General features: G+C 44.9%; 1 protein-coding gene across 3 annotated transcripts in view; it reads left to right on the forward strand.

Annotated features, from left to right (window-relative positions):
• Positions 1–16158, forward strand: part of MSRB3 (methionine sulfoxide reductase B3) — a 75257-nt gene that overhangs the window by 6517 nt on the left and 52582 nt on the right. For 2 of the 3 annotated variants that reach the window (XM_015855672.3, XM_015855704.3), the window contains 2 exons: positions 6487–6613; positions 10620–10691. In XM_015855672.3, coding sequence (XP_015711158.2) covers positions 6538–6613; positions 10620–10691 — 148 coding nt within the window. In that variant the 5' untranslated portion in view covers positions 6487–6537. The remainder of the gene's footprint in view (positions 1–6486; positions 6614–10619; positions 10692–16158) is intronic. The other variant, XM_085514493.1, reaches the window with a different exon arrangement.

A 16158-nucleotide genomic window follows, 5' to 3' on the forward strand; every position in this document is an offset into this window, starting at 1 on the left:
CCTCTCCTCTCCTCTCCTCTCCTCTCCTCTCCTCTCCTCTCCTCTCCTCTCCTCTCCTCTCCTCTCCTCTCCTCTCCTCTCCTCTCCTCTCCTCTCCTCTCCTCTCCTCTCCTCTCCTCTCCTCTCCTCTCCTCTCCTCTCCTCTCCTCTCCTCTCCTCTCCTCTCCTCTCCTCTCCTCTCCTCTCCTCTCCTCTCCTCTCCTCTCCTCTCCTCTCCTCTCCTCTCCTCTCCGTCTTGAGATAAGGAGCACTTCATGGAAGTGCTTCTGTTCACTGCTAAGAAAAGAAATTTGATTCACCTCATGGTAAATGTTGTATGGGATTTGTCCTGAATTAAAAATAGAGAGATGAGAAAGCCTGTTAGTTCTGTGCTTCTAAGCTTGACATGGCAAGTACTGGTGGAGGGGGAGAACATACCTCCCGAAAGCTGGCTGGCAGTAAAAGCAGGCACTGTGCCCCCAGTGCTGGCTGCCTCTGGGGCAAACCCCCTGCATGGCAGTAGCCCATGTCTTGGGAGGGTCACAGCCTATTTTCTTTTAGTACTGACAATGAATATTTCACTGGTGAGCAAAGCAAAAAGCTTTCAGGCTTAGCCAGTAGGAACTGTTAAATTAAAAGGTTATTTCCAGAACACTTGTATCTCATCCTGTAAGCACCACAAGCAATTAATCCTTTACCAGTGCACTGGAAAGGACTGCCTGGAATGGAAAAAGATTAGATATCTTTCAAGATGTTGAAAAGATGATGATGATTCTCAGAAAAGACCCATTTACCAAAAGTTTATGACTGCCATGGTTATAAACTCGCTGCCATACAAGGAATGTGCTGAGTGCTGGCAGGCGACCAAGGCAGGGAAACCAAAAGTGCAGCAGAGCAGAGCGATGCTATTTTAGTGCATCGGATCTGGGAGGAAGAGAAAGGGATGGGAGAAAATCCCAACCAATCTATGTTGGCCCTCCTTTGGGAAGTATTGGTAGCCGGAGCTGTTGGGAGGCAGTCTGGCAATGGAAGCTGTGGGAACGCATGCGGGGCGCAGGGGCTCCCAGCTCTGCCTTTATCAGAACAGGTCCTCTGCCCTCCTACTTGTTGGGGTTGTCTCTCTTCCTCAGATTCGAGTGCTTTCCCCCTCTTGTTTTTCTACAAGCGTGCAACATTCAAAAAAGCATTTGCTATGATTATCCCCTCTTGTCTCCTGCCTTCTTGTTCTGCTCCTTGGACACACCTGTGGAGCTTCTATTACCCTGTCACACCAATGTGTTACTGGCAGACTGCTTGGTTTTTCACAAGCCAGAGATGGGAGCTAGGATATGTCCCAGTCCAGCCAACAAGGCACATTCCTGTAAGGGGCTGGGAGCTTCCCATCTTTGGCAGCTGATACTAGAGAGAATGTTAGTTCCATTCAGGAATGAAATGAAAATTAAATATAGCTCTTCATTCTCTGCTCAGAGGTTTTCCTCTTACAAATCACTTTTCTGGATGGCTGTTCTAATATGAATGCAAACTCACAGACACACAAAGTAGTGCCTCCTTACTTGGCAAGTTTTCAGACCTTTTCAGGTGTTGAAATCAGTGAGATTACACTGAATTGCAAGCAAGGGTTTGAGAATCTGGATTACCTGGTTGAAAAGATGAACATTTTAGTCTGTACGAGGATCTAAAACTGGTTGTGGGAGTCTCATCTTTTAAGTGTCACTGTTAAAGCAATGAATGTTGGCAGTATTACTGGCATATGTAAATGATACGCCAATAGCATTGCTAGGTTGGGCTGTATTTTCCCATTTCATGTGAGAGTGAGTTGACCAGTAGGCTTTGAACTTCACTGCCTACGCTCCTTTCTAGTGGTAGTAGTAGTAACTTCGAGCTTAAAGCTTGACATTTCCTGGTTTTCCACTCAGATATTATGGGATATGGCAGTAATGACCTCTTTTATCAGGGCGCAATGTAAACTTCCTAAAAGTAGACTGGATTGACATCTAGTTTGCACATTCCAGTGCAAACAGCTATGGAGAACATGCTTTAATTGAGAGTGTTAAAAGTGATGTGGGAATTCAGGTTGAGTGCTTCTGACTTGTGTGGCTTTAATTGAGACGCTTGTATTTTATGAGGAGGAGGAGAGAAAAATAAAATATACAAGCACACAAATTAAATGCTACAGTTCTTTTGCATTCCTGGATAGCCAACACAATTAGTTTCTTCTCAGATGTTTTATGCCTCTTTAGTTAGCTGATGTTTTGCTGCATATTGTTAGCTGCTAATGACTGAAGTATTTTATACTAATCATTGAACTTTTGCAACATGTATTAATAGCCAAGCAGGAACTTGTGGAGACTGGAGAAACTTAGCGAAACAAATACTAATTAAAATGAACTTGTTACTGTAGCACTTGACTATAGAAAACTCACCGGCCTTTGCTTCTGACTCCTAGTTGTTTGAGTTTCTCCAGCCTGGCAGCGTTTTTGCTCCTTTGCTTTGTCCAGTGACTCTGAAATTCCTGCCATAGGAGCCTGGCTCTGTGGCGAACATGTAGGGATCTGTAATTGTTTCCTGTCCTCAGAGTGGGGCCAGAGACTTGGGGCTGGGGAGGAGGGGCTGGAAACAAGTCAAAGTCTCACACTATTGAGGTCTCATTATTGGTGCAAGAAAAAAAGATTGTTCCCTTAAGAATTGGTGCCCAGTTGCTTTACTGCTAATTTTTAATTTATTACTAAAGGGCCACAGCTTCACATGTTTCTTGTGAGAGCTGGGGTTCTCATGTCATTTCGGGGAATTCCAGACCTGAGTTTTCAGGAGAAATATTAAATACAGAAGAAGGTAAAACAACAGTGTTATGGGTTCCTTGGTGTTTCTCTGGCAGCTCTTAAAGGCAAGATGTGATCATACCAGAATCTTATCTCTCAACTTGTCCCTCTCACGGAGAAATTTCTCTATTTGTTTTTTAACAGTTATGGTTATGTGTTGGGTTTTTATTGTATTTTATTTTGGGCCCTAATTTGCAGTTTCTTCCAATGTTTCCAGTTTGAGGATATAGAAGTTTCTGAAAGCTGGCAGTACTTCACCATCTGTCAACATTAGGATGTCAGCATCCTAAAACAAAGGCTTTCCTGGGTTGCAATCCCACGTAATGGCATGGCTGCCACTAGACTGGTATGAGTGTTATTTACAGGTTTTACAAGGTATCACTGAGCGTTGTGCCCATATCACAAAAGCCAGGCAGTTGTACACCCCCTGCTGCCCCCTTCTGTACTTTGTTAGAGGAGGAAGTGCAGGGAAAGGGCTCCAGGAGGCTTAGTTAAACTATGGAGGGACACCAAGCGGGTGCAGCACCTGAGGTTAAACACCGGCAACAATACTTAGGGTGGTGCCTCATTCCTGTGTTTGTTGAGCTCTGTTGGTTTCTGTCTAATAGAGCTGAAATGCAAACCCAGTTCCTAAACCCGTTGAAGCATATAGGTTTTGAAAGAGCAGAGGAAAGGTCTGACCTGGCGAGACTACATCACTGCTGTTCTCTATCAAACTGATCTTGGTATCAGCAGGCAGGGCTGTTAAACACCCGCACACCAAATTCATCAATAGTAATGGTTTTGCCTTTATTCTTCTCTTTCCTAATTCTTTACAAGCAGCTTTTAATCTTGCACTTGTAAGCACCCTGCAGCAGGGATTTTTGTTCTGTATATGCAGAACAAAGCACCGGGAGGTCCCGAGCCTACTTGAAACTACTGGGTACGGCTGTAGTGTACAGAGTAAGGAAAAATAGCAATCAAAACGTCAGCGATAAAAGAATAAAATATATTAACTGCAATAAAATACTTCTGTGAATGCTCAGTTATATTTTATTGGGCTTTCAGGACTTATATATTCTCCAAGTCTTTACAAATAGTCGAGACTAAATAACAACATTTTGGTGAATGCTGAAATATTTGACATTTTCAAGAGGTCAAGATCTATTTTCTAATCCTTGGCAAATTCACGTAATTTCCTCTAAACTGCTGACACTTGAGGGAGTTACGGTTCTGTTTACTTCTCACAAAAGGGTGGAGGAGAACAGTTTTGATGCAGAGAAGTAAATTCAGTGCCACAAAGAAGCAGGTTTGATGGCTTGATGGTGCATGCGATGGACCGATGAATGGCAGAGCTGTGATGGTGCATTTGTGTTCCCCCTGCCCTCAGGCTATGTCAGATGCTCACAGCCAGCTGCATGGGGAGATGTTTCATAGACAGGTGTAAGGCTTCTCTGTGAGAAGCTGGTGGGAGAGGACTAATTCTGTCTACCTTTTGGCATTCTGGCCTCCAACACAGGGGAGAATGCTCCCCGTTGAAGCAACAGGCACAGAAGGTTTGTGTGCTGCCGGGTTTGGCTGTGCTGAGCTGTCAGGAAGCTGCATGGTGAGCTCTGCTGACACACAGTCCCTGCTGAAGCAGCTGGTGGTCTGTAGCCCAGCAGTGAGTGCAGAGCTGTGACGCGATGTGAACGTCAGCCTTGGGGACCAGATGTCCTTGCTGTGCTTGTGGTCAGGACTTTGCTCAGCACATGCCCGCACGCAGGCAGGGCAGGGTGTGACTTTTGGCACCCTGGGGCCGTTCCCCACAACCCACCTTTGCCTCCAGAGCCCAGGAGCTCTTGTGATGCCAAATGGCCAGCACGTCTCCTTGGCCTGGGCTTTGGCACGGCCTTGTAGAGATGAGGAGCCCCACTGGCCTGGCTTGGAGTTGGGCGAATGGTGGTCAACTGGCTGTGCCTCCCTTCTCAAGCCCTTCTTTCGGTGCCTACCGCTAGATGGGGCCGGCCTATCTCAGTAAGAGCAGGATCTTTGCAGCCATAAATCACCCCGCCAGCGGGCTGAGGGCCCCGCTGCTGGGGCACCCCAGCTTTTGAAGGGCAAAATGTGCCTTTGTTCCCCAGCTGACCCGCGTGGTGACTTCAGTGCTGTGCTTCCCGCCGGCCTCGCCAGCACTGACACAAGCCAGATGGCCACGGCCGGCAGGCCTGCGCTGCCGGGCAGGGTGGGAAGGTTTTATGGCTGGCTGCGGGAGCGCGGCGAGGCTGCAGCCCAGCCGGGTAATTACGCTTTCACTGCGCACTTTATTCCTGGCAGCGAAGGTCGCTGGGAAAAAGAAAAAGCCCCATTTTTATTGGTAGTGTTTGTTACGGACAGACCTTTGATCTTTTATTAGTCGGTAGTCTGCTCTGGAGGAATTTTTTTCCTTTTTTTTTTTTTTTATTTTCTATTTTTTTTTAAACCGGTCCTGCAGTCACTCGTGAAAATGACATGTTTATTTATGTTTAATGGCTCTCTCAGGCTGTTCATTGTGCAGTACTTACCTTCCCCCTCCTCTTTGCCTCCATTTAGTAACACAAAAATGTTTTGGTTTTGCAGCGAGTTTAGTTTGGAGAAGTCAGAGTTCAGGCATGTTAATACAAGCAGTTTTCCCTCAGATATACTCCAGAGCGATGCGGTAACATACATCACCGTGTGCTACGCGTTTGCTTGCTCGGGGGTCGGAAGAGGCTGTGATCGCCTACCCCCTCCCTCAGGAAATGCCCGCCATGAAACCATGCCCAGTGCGGGCCTGGTGCTGAGGCCCACATGGCGGGGAGGCCCTCAGAGGGAGCCATGCTTGTGCCTCACTGCCTGACCTTGGCCTGCTCCTCCAGCATCACTGAGAGCTGTGCTGCCTTGTGGGGCCGGCTCGCATCCTGGTGCCGCATCCCCTGCTGCAGCCATGCTGCCGGGCAGCTGCGTGTCCTCCCTCCCATCACAGGGAAATGAGACAATTACTTGTTAAATCCGTCCCAAAGAAAACCTTGCGAGTGCCGTCTCTCTCTGTTTTCTATATTTAAACTGGCCAGAAGGTTGTTTAAATATATCTTACAGACGGTTTACAATGCAAATTATTTCCTGCCTTTAAAACAAGAAGTCGTGGGTTTGAGATATCTGGCGAGTTTATTGCAGTAAGATGTCACGTTCTTCACACAAGTCATCAAAAGAACAATTTTTAGCGGTGACTGATTTCTTGCGCTCACCATTCAGAAATGTGGAGCTTGCTTTTATTTTAACGAAACAAAAAGGGAAATCCTGCCCATTGGCTCTGTCCCATATTAAGTCACGTTGAAAACAGGAGTTCTGCCATCTAGCTTGGGCCACAAGCGCTGCCCCTCAGGGCCTCCCCACTTGTGACCGCACAGGTTGCTGCCCCACATTGCTCAGTGTTTGGGATCTAAAGCATCTGCTGTAAAGGCCTCCAATAAAGATGTCCCCTCCCTCACGTGTGGCACAGAAAGCTGCTCCGCAGAAGGCAATACGTACTGAAACCTTAATGGGGGGGAGCAGAGGGAACCTACTAAGAAAGGTGCATTTAGAATGTGATGGTCTTGAATAACTTGTAAGCATTGTTTTTTTCTGTGAATGTATCTTAACATTTTTGATGTTTTAATTTGTTCTCATTTTTTTTTTTCTTTTCTTTTTTTTTTTTTTCTTCCCTACTCAGCTCTTGCCCCTGTTCTTTGCCTCTGGTTTTGTTGGTGAGGATATCACAGTGATGTCTGCATTCAACCTGCTGCATTTGGTGACAAAGAGCCAGCCAGTGGCCCTGCGAGCCTGTGGGCTTCCCTCAGGTTGAATGGGTGCTGCTTGTCGTGTCATGCGTAACGAAGGCCCGTTAGCAATGGGTGTCTCTGCTGCAGGAAATGCTGTGCTATGGGTTGCTCTGCTTTGTTTAAATTTGCCTTGGAACCAGAAGTTTGTTTGCTTTTCTTTCAAAGTCACCGGCTTGGCTGAGGGTTTCCATAGCCTGGATTTTACTCCGCTTGGCAGTGCTGTCCAGCTTCCTTGTCCAACAAATTCTGAATTGCATTTTTTATATTCTCCTCATTGTTGGAAAAGCAGTGGAATTAAACTGCAGATCAGTTGTGTTCAGTGCTGCCTGTAAGTTTTTTCTTACTGGAATTCAGCATTGAATTGCAGCTGCATCCGATAACAGCCTTTCCAAAATCTTTAGAAGTACACTGTGGTTGCATTGAATGTTTCCCTTTTTAAAGCTTCAATATAATTTAATCTGTTACACTGAAAATTATGTACAAAAAGTGCAGAATTTAAAGTGTAATCCTTTTTTTTTTTTTTTCTTCCCCTCTGACAACATATTTAGTGGCTTGACACTTGTGCAAGTAAATAAGTAACTAAATGGAAACATGCAACCTAATGTTCCAGTGCAACTGCACTTCTCAAGCAATGTCCAAGTCCTGCTGTTAGGTCTGTGAGGGCTGCCACAAGTCCCATCCTATACGATCCGCACCTCAAACCCAACAGTACTTTGTATTTCACTGAAACAGCAGTATTTGTAATGTCTGCCTAACAATGCCAGCGTACATGCTTATGGGAGAGAAAATAAAAGCTGCAGAATTAATTTTGACTATTATTAGGAATTTTCTTGACACTTAGATAAAAAAGGATACGATCCTGGCTGATCAGTGCTTGAAACATCAAATAAGAACCAGCGTGTGTGTCTGTATGACACAACCGTTTCATAAGGGTACAGAGTGTTATAAGCACTTTTTTTTCTAGAGCTGTACTTAACAAGCATATGGAGGTGATGTTCTAAAGATTTTTTCAGTGATAAGACATCAGTTTTCAAGCTGATGGGCTCTCTAAAGCTGATTACATTCTATTTGAACTCAATCTGAGTCCAATTTTTGCAGCATTTGTGTTCTGTTTTCCCCCACATGTGCACAAAACTCCCATTAACCTAGATAGGAGCTACAAACACATATTGAGGAAGAGAGAGAATAGCCCACATTGTGTCAGCCTGACCTTTGTTTCCTGTTCTATTTGCTGCCGAGCCAGATTTTAAATCCTAAAAATACAGGATAAGCAAATTTCCTTAGCCCTCTTGATGCACCTTTTGATGTGCGCTCACATGGCCGGTGCCTGCCCTAACACGGGGGCAGTTGCTGTGCTGGCTATTTTGTCCCTGCTCTGCAATGGGGATATCACATTGGCAAGCTGGAACACTGCAGGAGGTTGTTCTACTGCATCCCTCTTGGTGAAGCACCGTGATGGCAGTTTTGTCCAGTCCTTTTTCTGCCATAATACAGTAGTCAAATTTTGGAATAAAAAGTCGATAGCGCTACTGTCTATTCCTGACCATTTGCTCTGTAACTCTGCAAACATCAATAGACTGAGTTCCACCCACTGACTACTTACATATATATTTTAAACCAAAATTCATCTGCTAACAGTGGAATAATATACAATCACATATCTCACATATTTTAAGAGTAATCTAAATTCCCCAGATGCTTACGAATTAATGTAGACTTGCTTTGCCTTTGGTTTGTTTTTTTGTGTGTGGTGAACTGAGGGGGTTACAAGTAAATGGTGTAGCATGTATCAAATTAAACATGGGAATGAGATCTGGAGGCAACATCTGTTTAAATGCCACAATCCGCTGTGACTTCATTTTTGAATATACAGAAAATGCCCCAAGTTCTCATGACTTTTTTCTACCATTACACTGTATCGGTGCTTTTCCCACCAGCCCTTTCTGTGTGAATTCCAGCTCAACAAGGGTATCACTTCAGGCCAGGGATCCTGTGAGTCTCAAGTGGTGCAGAGCTTGTCCTGCTTCCAGCCGAATGGCAGATTTCATAGCAAGGAGACCATTTGTCTTCTGCAGCTCCTGTCCGCTCAGTGCAAGGGAATGAAGTGCTGGCACACGTTTCAGCCTTGAGCTCTGCTACCAAGCCAAAGGCTCTGGCTATGGCCAGCACTGTCTTAGGTATGATCTGGGCTTCCCAGCGCTGTTCTGAATTCCAGACAGTTAAATATTTGCAGGACAAGGACTTCAGCGTGGAAGTATGATTTCACTTCTGCTCTCTGTCCATCCTTTATGGAGCAGAGTTGTGTCACGTAATGTGCACTTAGTCCTTAATACAAAGTCACAGGGGTAGATCAGAAGCGAGCTAAGTGAATGGCATGATGCTCAGAAGTACCTTAGAACAGGGAGGACCTTCCTTTTCCCCAAGACACTGTTCTGCAAGCATGTGCAAGTTATGCTGGATTAGTGGTAAACCAAACTAACCCTAGTGCCAGAGAAGCCTTTACATGTTCTCTTTTTCTATTTATATATTAGCACCTGTGTCCTGAGTGCACTCATCCAAATGGTCTTTTATAAAGATTTCTGAAGCTAGGACTAAATGTTTCAATGCCTGCAAACCCATCGCGCTGCCCGCCCTCCGTGCTCTGCTTTCTGCACCAGGCCGTAGTCCAGCAGCCCCAGTAGATGGCACCAAGCTTATGCTGTTCCGCACACCCCGAGCTATATGAAAAACTTCCCGTTTAGTGGTCATTCATACACAAAGTACACTTCGGGACCTTAGGAGTATTTAAAGGTATTTTAGTAAGATGCACGGCCATTGGGAAAACCGCATAAATCTGTGCTCATACCCAGCCTGAATCATGTTGGTTCAAGATTTCATTTCCAGCAAAGTACAGCTCCATTGTATTTTTGCGTGATTTAGAGATGCTGTTCCTTGAGCCTGCCCTATTGAGATTGAAAGCTCTAAATTTCCAAAGAAATGTGAGATACACTCAGCACCTGCCAGGATTGAGCTCACAGAAATTAAATCCCCACTTTTTCAATCTTTTTTTTTTTGTTTTTAAAACACACACAAAAAACCCCACCAACTTTTAATGCAAAAGCTATTTTGGCTGCTGTAGCGCATACAGCACATAACCGATACAAATAATGGTTATGCAGATTCCAAGTACATGTTTTCTGTAGCAGACCACTGAGATACAAAGTAAAAAAGATATCTTACTTTGCTTTGCTGTGTCTTTTAATTAGAATGGGTTCTCATTTCTTCAAGCAAATTCCTTTAACAAACACTTTGAATGTTGTGCTGCTTACATCACATTTGTTGCATGAGATAATTTGGCTTTTCCTCCCATGTAGATCAAAGGAAATTGTAAAAAATAAGCAAAAGTAATGATGAAGAAGTGACAGGAGTAGAGCTGGTATTTTATTCCAGGACACGTGTGAAATAATAAAGTTGTAGATAACATTGAAATGTTGTGAAGTGTTTAATTACTAAATATCTACTAGTAGGAAACCATGCTTTTCTAGGCTTAGATTAAGATACAATACATCTGTATGAAGATGGTGCTGGGCATATGGTGTAAGTCTTTATTTAACAAACATCTACGGCTCGTTTCTCACTTGTTTTATTAAATGTTTGTTAATCTCAGGTTCATTAAAACTGTCTTGCCATAAAATTGAAACAAACAGCCAGTGAGCAAAAAGTTACCAGCTCTCCAAACTGAATTTGAACAGCAAGGATTACTCCGAGGAGCAGATGTTGCAAACAGTTCCATACAGGAGTTATTCCTGTGTGTCCCTGTGAACTCTCCAACTGCTCGTGACAGTGAAACGATCTGCACACGCAGCGTTTGCCACATCTGCCCTCAACACTGAAGGCCTAGAAAAGACCTTGCTCTCATGCATTCCAAGTCCGTTAATTGCTTTTAGCCTTGGTGTTCATTGAGTAGATCTGAAAATGTTGCATACTGTATGTTTGTGTGCTCAGAGGTGTAACTTCTGTAACTCATGTTTTAACTTCCCCTTAGCTTTCCGTAACGCGCATCACCAAAGATGTATGATTACAGGTGGCTCTTCGCGAGGCCTGAAAGAGAATAAAAGTGAGACTGAGTTACTGTATAATAATACCCGCTAGTACAGCTATGGTTAAATGCCTGTCAGTGTTTTCATTATAAATCCCTATTTTCTGGGGTTTACAACATGAATGTAAAAATTTGCTCTGGGCTTACATGTGTCATACAAGGTCTCAGCTGGGTGTTCTTGTTCCACAGAACTGGTTGGGGGGGGGTGGGGGGGGCAAAAGTTAAAACTTACTTCTGCAAAGCTAAATTAAGTTAAAACAACAACAACAAAAAGCAAATATAAATTTGGAAAAATATATATATATATGTTTTATTTTGTGTTTCCCTTCATTACAGTCTTAGCAATTGCCCAGCATTTAGGAGACTTGTCCATTTGACACATCCTCCAGCAGGCACTATGTGAGCACAGCAGCAAGCAGCATGTGAAGCTGTTTGTGTATCATCCATATACAAATGTGTTTGTCTGCTTTGCTTCTTGGTGGTAGTGATGATGACAGAGTGCTGCATTGTTACAATAGAGCATAAAGTTGTTTTCTTTTTTGAATGGCTTGAGAATGGTTTTGAAAATGTAACCTGTGTAACTGTCTTAATGGAAGTATATTTAATGTTGTTTTTGCTTAAAATGTTACTCCGTGTTTATGAATGTTTGTTTAATGCAACAGTATTCAGTCTAGAATGTCTTATTGCTACAGTTTAACGTGATATTTATTTGTAGATATCTCATTGGGAGTGATGGCCTTACGATGCCTGATGCTTGCAAAACTTGGGATGATGCAGAAGACCAGAAATCCTTTGTTAATGCGCCTTATTTTGTACGCAGGCTGTGTACCTTTTTTACCCCTCTCCTTGGTCTCTCTATACTAGGAGGCTGTGGGCAGGGGCTGCTCAAGGCTCTGTACTGCTGAGGGCCATGGGATGAGGAAATCCTTGTGCCCCCAGCACTGTGCACAGAGCCAGTTTCTCAACACAGCCCCTGCAGGATGCCTTTAAGGCATTTGCTTTCCCTTCCCACTCCCATAAAGGACCCACCACAAGCCATTTTTACCTTTCTCACATGAATTTTTTAATTTTGAGAGCTCATAAATTCCCTGCCTTCCATTGCTGTGCCAAGCGCAGCTTGGGCTTACTGCATTTCTGCTGAAATGTAATGCAAAAGATGGATGTAAAAGGTGAAGTTTTGATGCTGACAGTGTTTCTGTGCTTTAAAAGCTCCAGTGCAAAGCTGCTCTTGTAGTTACGAGGCCATCTGAGAGTGACCGGGGGACTGAGGACACCTTTAAGGGCCACCTTTACTCTTTCCCCTTCAGTTAAAAGCAACTCCCAGCCTTGGCCTTTCTCTGAGGAGTACATAAGGAGAGAGGAATGTGATGGGAAGGAGAGATGACAGCCCACAGAGGGGAAGGGGATGTTATCTGTTGCACAGCTGAGGGAGGGCAGGCAAGAAAAGGTGCAGTTCAGGAAGAAGGATAGGATGTTAACCCTCGAGTCAGAAAGAATGCGTTTGCAAGCGATGGAGGAGATAATCCAGCGGGTCCCTCATCCAGGGGATGCACATGTTGGAATCGGATGGAACGCTGAGAGGGTCTGGAGGTGCAGGAAGCAGCAAGGCCCAGCTGCTGGGTTAACCACAGCTTGCTCACTGGAGCTCGTTGTCTTGAGAGAAAATGAGGAGTGGAGAGAAACTGCGACCCAGGAGGCCTGCAAGGGAGAGAAACTGGCAAGTGCCAGCCTACTGGCCGTGCCCTCCTACTGGGCTGGGAGCTGTGGGGCAGGCAAGGCTCCGTGCTGAGCCTCGGGGTTAGCTCTGGGTTGTCTGGAATCAGAGGGCAGCAGAGACCTCCCCCAGCTCCTTCCCTCCACCCCCAGCCCAGGCACTCACGGCACCTCGGCTCTTGAAACGCAGTGCTCATTTCGCAGGCCACACATCACTATTGTGGAGGAAGCAGCAGGAGGATTTAGCTCCAGCCTGAATGCTACAATAAGCTACACAGCACTGCGGTAACCGCTGGCAAATGCTGACTTTTTAATTGTTTCCGCTGCAGGGTTAGACCTTTATTAAAGCCGTGTGAATAAACTTATTTTGATGGCTCACTGAAATATTTTAAATGCAAAAGGTAGCATAAAGCACTTTTATTAAATTCAGCTTAATTCTACTGTTAATAAAATGCCTTTCCATATGTTGTGCACCTTTTTATTGATCCCGACAGAAATCTACTGACCAGATACAGAGTGCTCTGGTCTTTCCTGAAAAGCCTCTGCCTTTCTTGCTTTTAATTTAAACAAATGCAGTGCCCATGAAAAGTGCTGGGATCATATCAGCAAAACAAAAGTCTCTTTTATCTATTAGGGGAGAGAGGAAGAGAAATCGATCATAATAAATGCTCCCTCCCTGCTGCTTTACCTGTGGATCTCAATCTTGCCTTGCTTACTTTGCACCAAAGAGCAAGGCAAGCAGGCTGGCTGCCCTGTGCACATCCTTGGCTGTAGTGGGCTGCCAGAAGTGGCAGTGATAATGCAAGGAGTTTTGCTCCATGTTGCATGAGGTGCTTCTGCCCACCAGCCTCTCTGAAGGGCTGTTTGCTGCTGTTGCTGCTGTCCTGGTGGGGCAGCCATGCTCACCCCCACCTGTGGCGCAGGCTGCTCTTGGAAAGTTTGTGGGAGCGAGCTTGTGGCTGGTAGTGACATCGATTTCATTAATATGAGATAAGGAAGTAGAGTAGACAAATAGAGCTGCTTTTCTTTCCTCCTTTCCCACTACGCAGAACACTTCCAGCCCCTGCTGAATGTTTTTTACATTCGCAGGGAGGGCAGGCAGCTTCAGATTCCTTTTGCAGGGATGGCTGGCGCATCACCGGCTGCCTTGGCCACGTAACCACAGCACAGGCATTCATAGCTCAGGGCAAGCAGCAAGGCAGCTCCTGCCCCATGAGGTATGCCCCTATTAACAGGATTATTTGGGTTTCAGAGCTTAGGAAGCTGGTATTCTTACATAGAAGATCTCTGCTGATGACTCAGTACATAGGTGTGTATAAAACAGGAGCCGTGCTGATGGCTGGGTGAAAAAAAGACATGTGGCAGCTCTGTTATTTGGTTGCATGGGAAGCTTGTGAACTTGCACAGAGCTGGCCTGCCCTTCCTTTGCAGCTGTGCAACCATCCCGACTACTAAGTAAGCCAGTTTTTTTTTGAGACACACGTTTTTTGGTGTTGTTCTTGAGCCCATATTGTGGCTGTTGTCCCAGTACCTGGCTTTTGGATTTTCAGCGCGCTATATAGTGGAAATGGGCTTCACCCCATTACTCCTAATGCTTGCATGAAACTGCAAATGGTATTTCAGCAGCAGATGGGAGTTAGCTACCTACAGCAAGAAAGCAAAGGAGCCATCCCTCAGAGAAGAGCCACAAATCTGTTTTTCAATGTGTAAAACGTTTACAGGGTTTCCTTAATGTCAACGTTTGGGTTTTACTTAAACCTGACCCACTTTTCAGAGTTCTTCTGTAAGATCTCTCCTAGGCAGTCACATGCTGAGGTGATTTGAAATGGCTTGTGATGGGATTCTATAAAGATGTGTGACAGCAAATACTGTGCTTTGTAAAACTTTTCCAAATGTACCAGCTGACAGATCTGTTTGCATTGATTTGTGTTTTCAAGAGTTGTTTTCCTCTTAATTTTTGTTAACTAGATCAACATTCCCACTGCCCACACCCTGTTTTTTGTTTCTGTTTTTGTTTTTTTTCCTGGTAGGGAACAGACTAAAGGTGCACGGCGTGTCATAAACTGTGCAAACAACATTTAAAAGAACAAAACCAAGAGATTCAAAGTTTAATAAACCTGAGTGTTGGTGATAACATACAAGGAGATTAATTTAAAAACACTTACAGAAATATTTTCTAACCCTGCAGGATCCCTTTTAGCTTCAGCGTGAGATAATTCACTGTGGATTAGTGAGGTAGGACTCACCTATAAAGGGGATTCAGGAAGGAGGAAACACACAAAGCCAGGTCCTCCGAGCTGCTCTGCCTTCACAGACCCTTCTGTAGTTACTGGAGCTGTGCACATCCTCAGGGGTCTGCCCACACAGGTCCCAGTGCACAACTGGGTTGTAGTTGTATATGTATAATAAAATGTGCTGGAAGGCCCCTCAGAATGCTTGGGTTTGTTAAAAGAAATAGTACAGAAAACTGGAAGCCCGATTTATTATATGGCTGTGCTCTGCTGGAACGTTTGATCTTGCAGTATTTAATTCAGGAAGCCTTAATGGTATGCATTCAGTGCATGACTGTAATGTCCATTAATGCTAGTGGAACATTAGCATACGCAGAAGGAGGAAAACGTATTCTGTGTCTTCCATGAAGCTGAAATGCCAAGTTAATTTTGCACTGATGGGAAGCAACGGGACATAAGAGAAAATCATTAGAACAGTTCAAAAGGGGATGTAAAGGAGGAAAGGCATCAGGTGCAGTGCCAGGGTGTTTCAGGGCATGCCAGACACTGCTCGACACCCTCCAGCACGGTGGAGCAAGTGAAGGGCTGAGTGGTGAGGAGTAATGGTCTGTGAACTCATGTCAGTCTGTCTGGACGTATCTTGTTTCTGGTTTCCTTGTGATTGGTTATACTGAAGGAAATGGCACTTGTTCACCTGTGTTGAGAACCACAGGCTTGAAAAGGTCAATTGAAATCGGAATTTATATGTGAGGTGAGATGCTTAATGTCTTCATTATCAGGTCAACACCCAGAAAACACTCTCTGTTCACTTCATTTTTATACAGAAGGCCTCCAGATACCAGGGCTGAACTCTGAAATGAACATGGTCTGTGGGTGAACAGTGAATTGCAGCACACTTTGCATTTCTTTTCAGAAAAGCCATTCCTAACCACAAAGGCTGCAAAGGGTCCAGAAGTGTTCCTGGTTTTGTTTGTTTCACCCTCTTGAGCTTTAGTTTTTTATATTTACACATAAAGATTGGTGGGCCTGGCCTTTCCTTCGAGGAGCTCCCCATCCTGTTCCAAGATCCCAGCAACTTCTAGCACTGATGGAACTGCTGGAAAAGACCAAAGACAGGTGGCCTGAAGTATCATTGTCAGCACTGGTTATGCAGTTGTGATGTGCGCTGCTCCCATGACGAGCACCAAGGAGAATGAAGGCACTGTGCTGCGCTGACTGGAAAGCTTGCACTTGGCCTCAGACCCTGCAATGGCATCCGTGTGTTGTAGAAGATGTCTGCCAAAGGAGAGGGTGAATTGTGCAGCCAGAGTAATGCACAAGCAGATCATGAATGTCATTCAACCCGCTCTTGGAGCCCTGTTCGGTCCTGGTGGAGCAGCTGGGTGAGGGAGCATCGCCTCTGGATAACGCCAAATCTCATCAGAGTCCAAAGACAGAATGAACCCAACCTTGGTTATCTTCACCGTCACAGCTGAGCCTTGCATTACCTCCCTGGCTCTGCAGCAACATGGGAATAGTGCAGTCAATTCCTTGAGCCTTTT

This window comes from Coturnix japonica, chromosome 1 (genome assembly GCF_054131305.1).
Source record: "Coturnix japonica strain WE chromosome 1, WE-NBRP24, whole genome shotgun sequence".
Classification (NCBI taxonomy): Eukaryota; Metazoa; Chordata; class Aves; order Galliformes; family Phasianidae; genus Coturnix; species Coturnix japonica.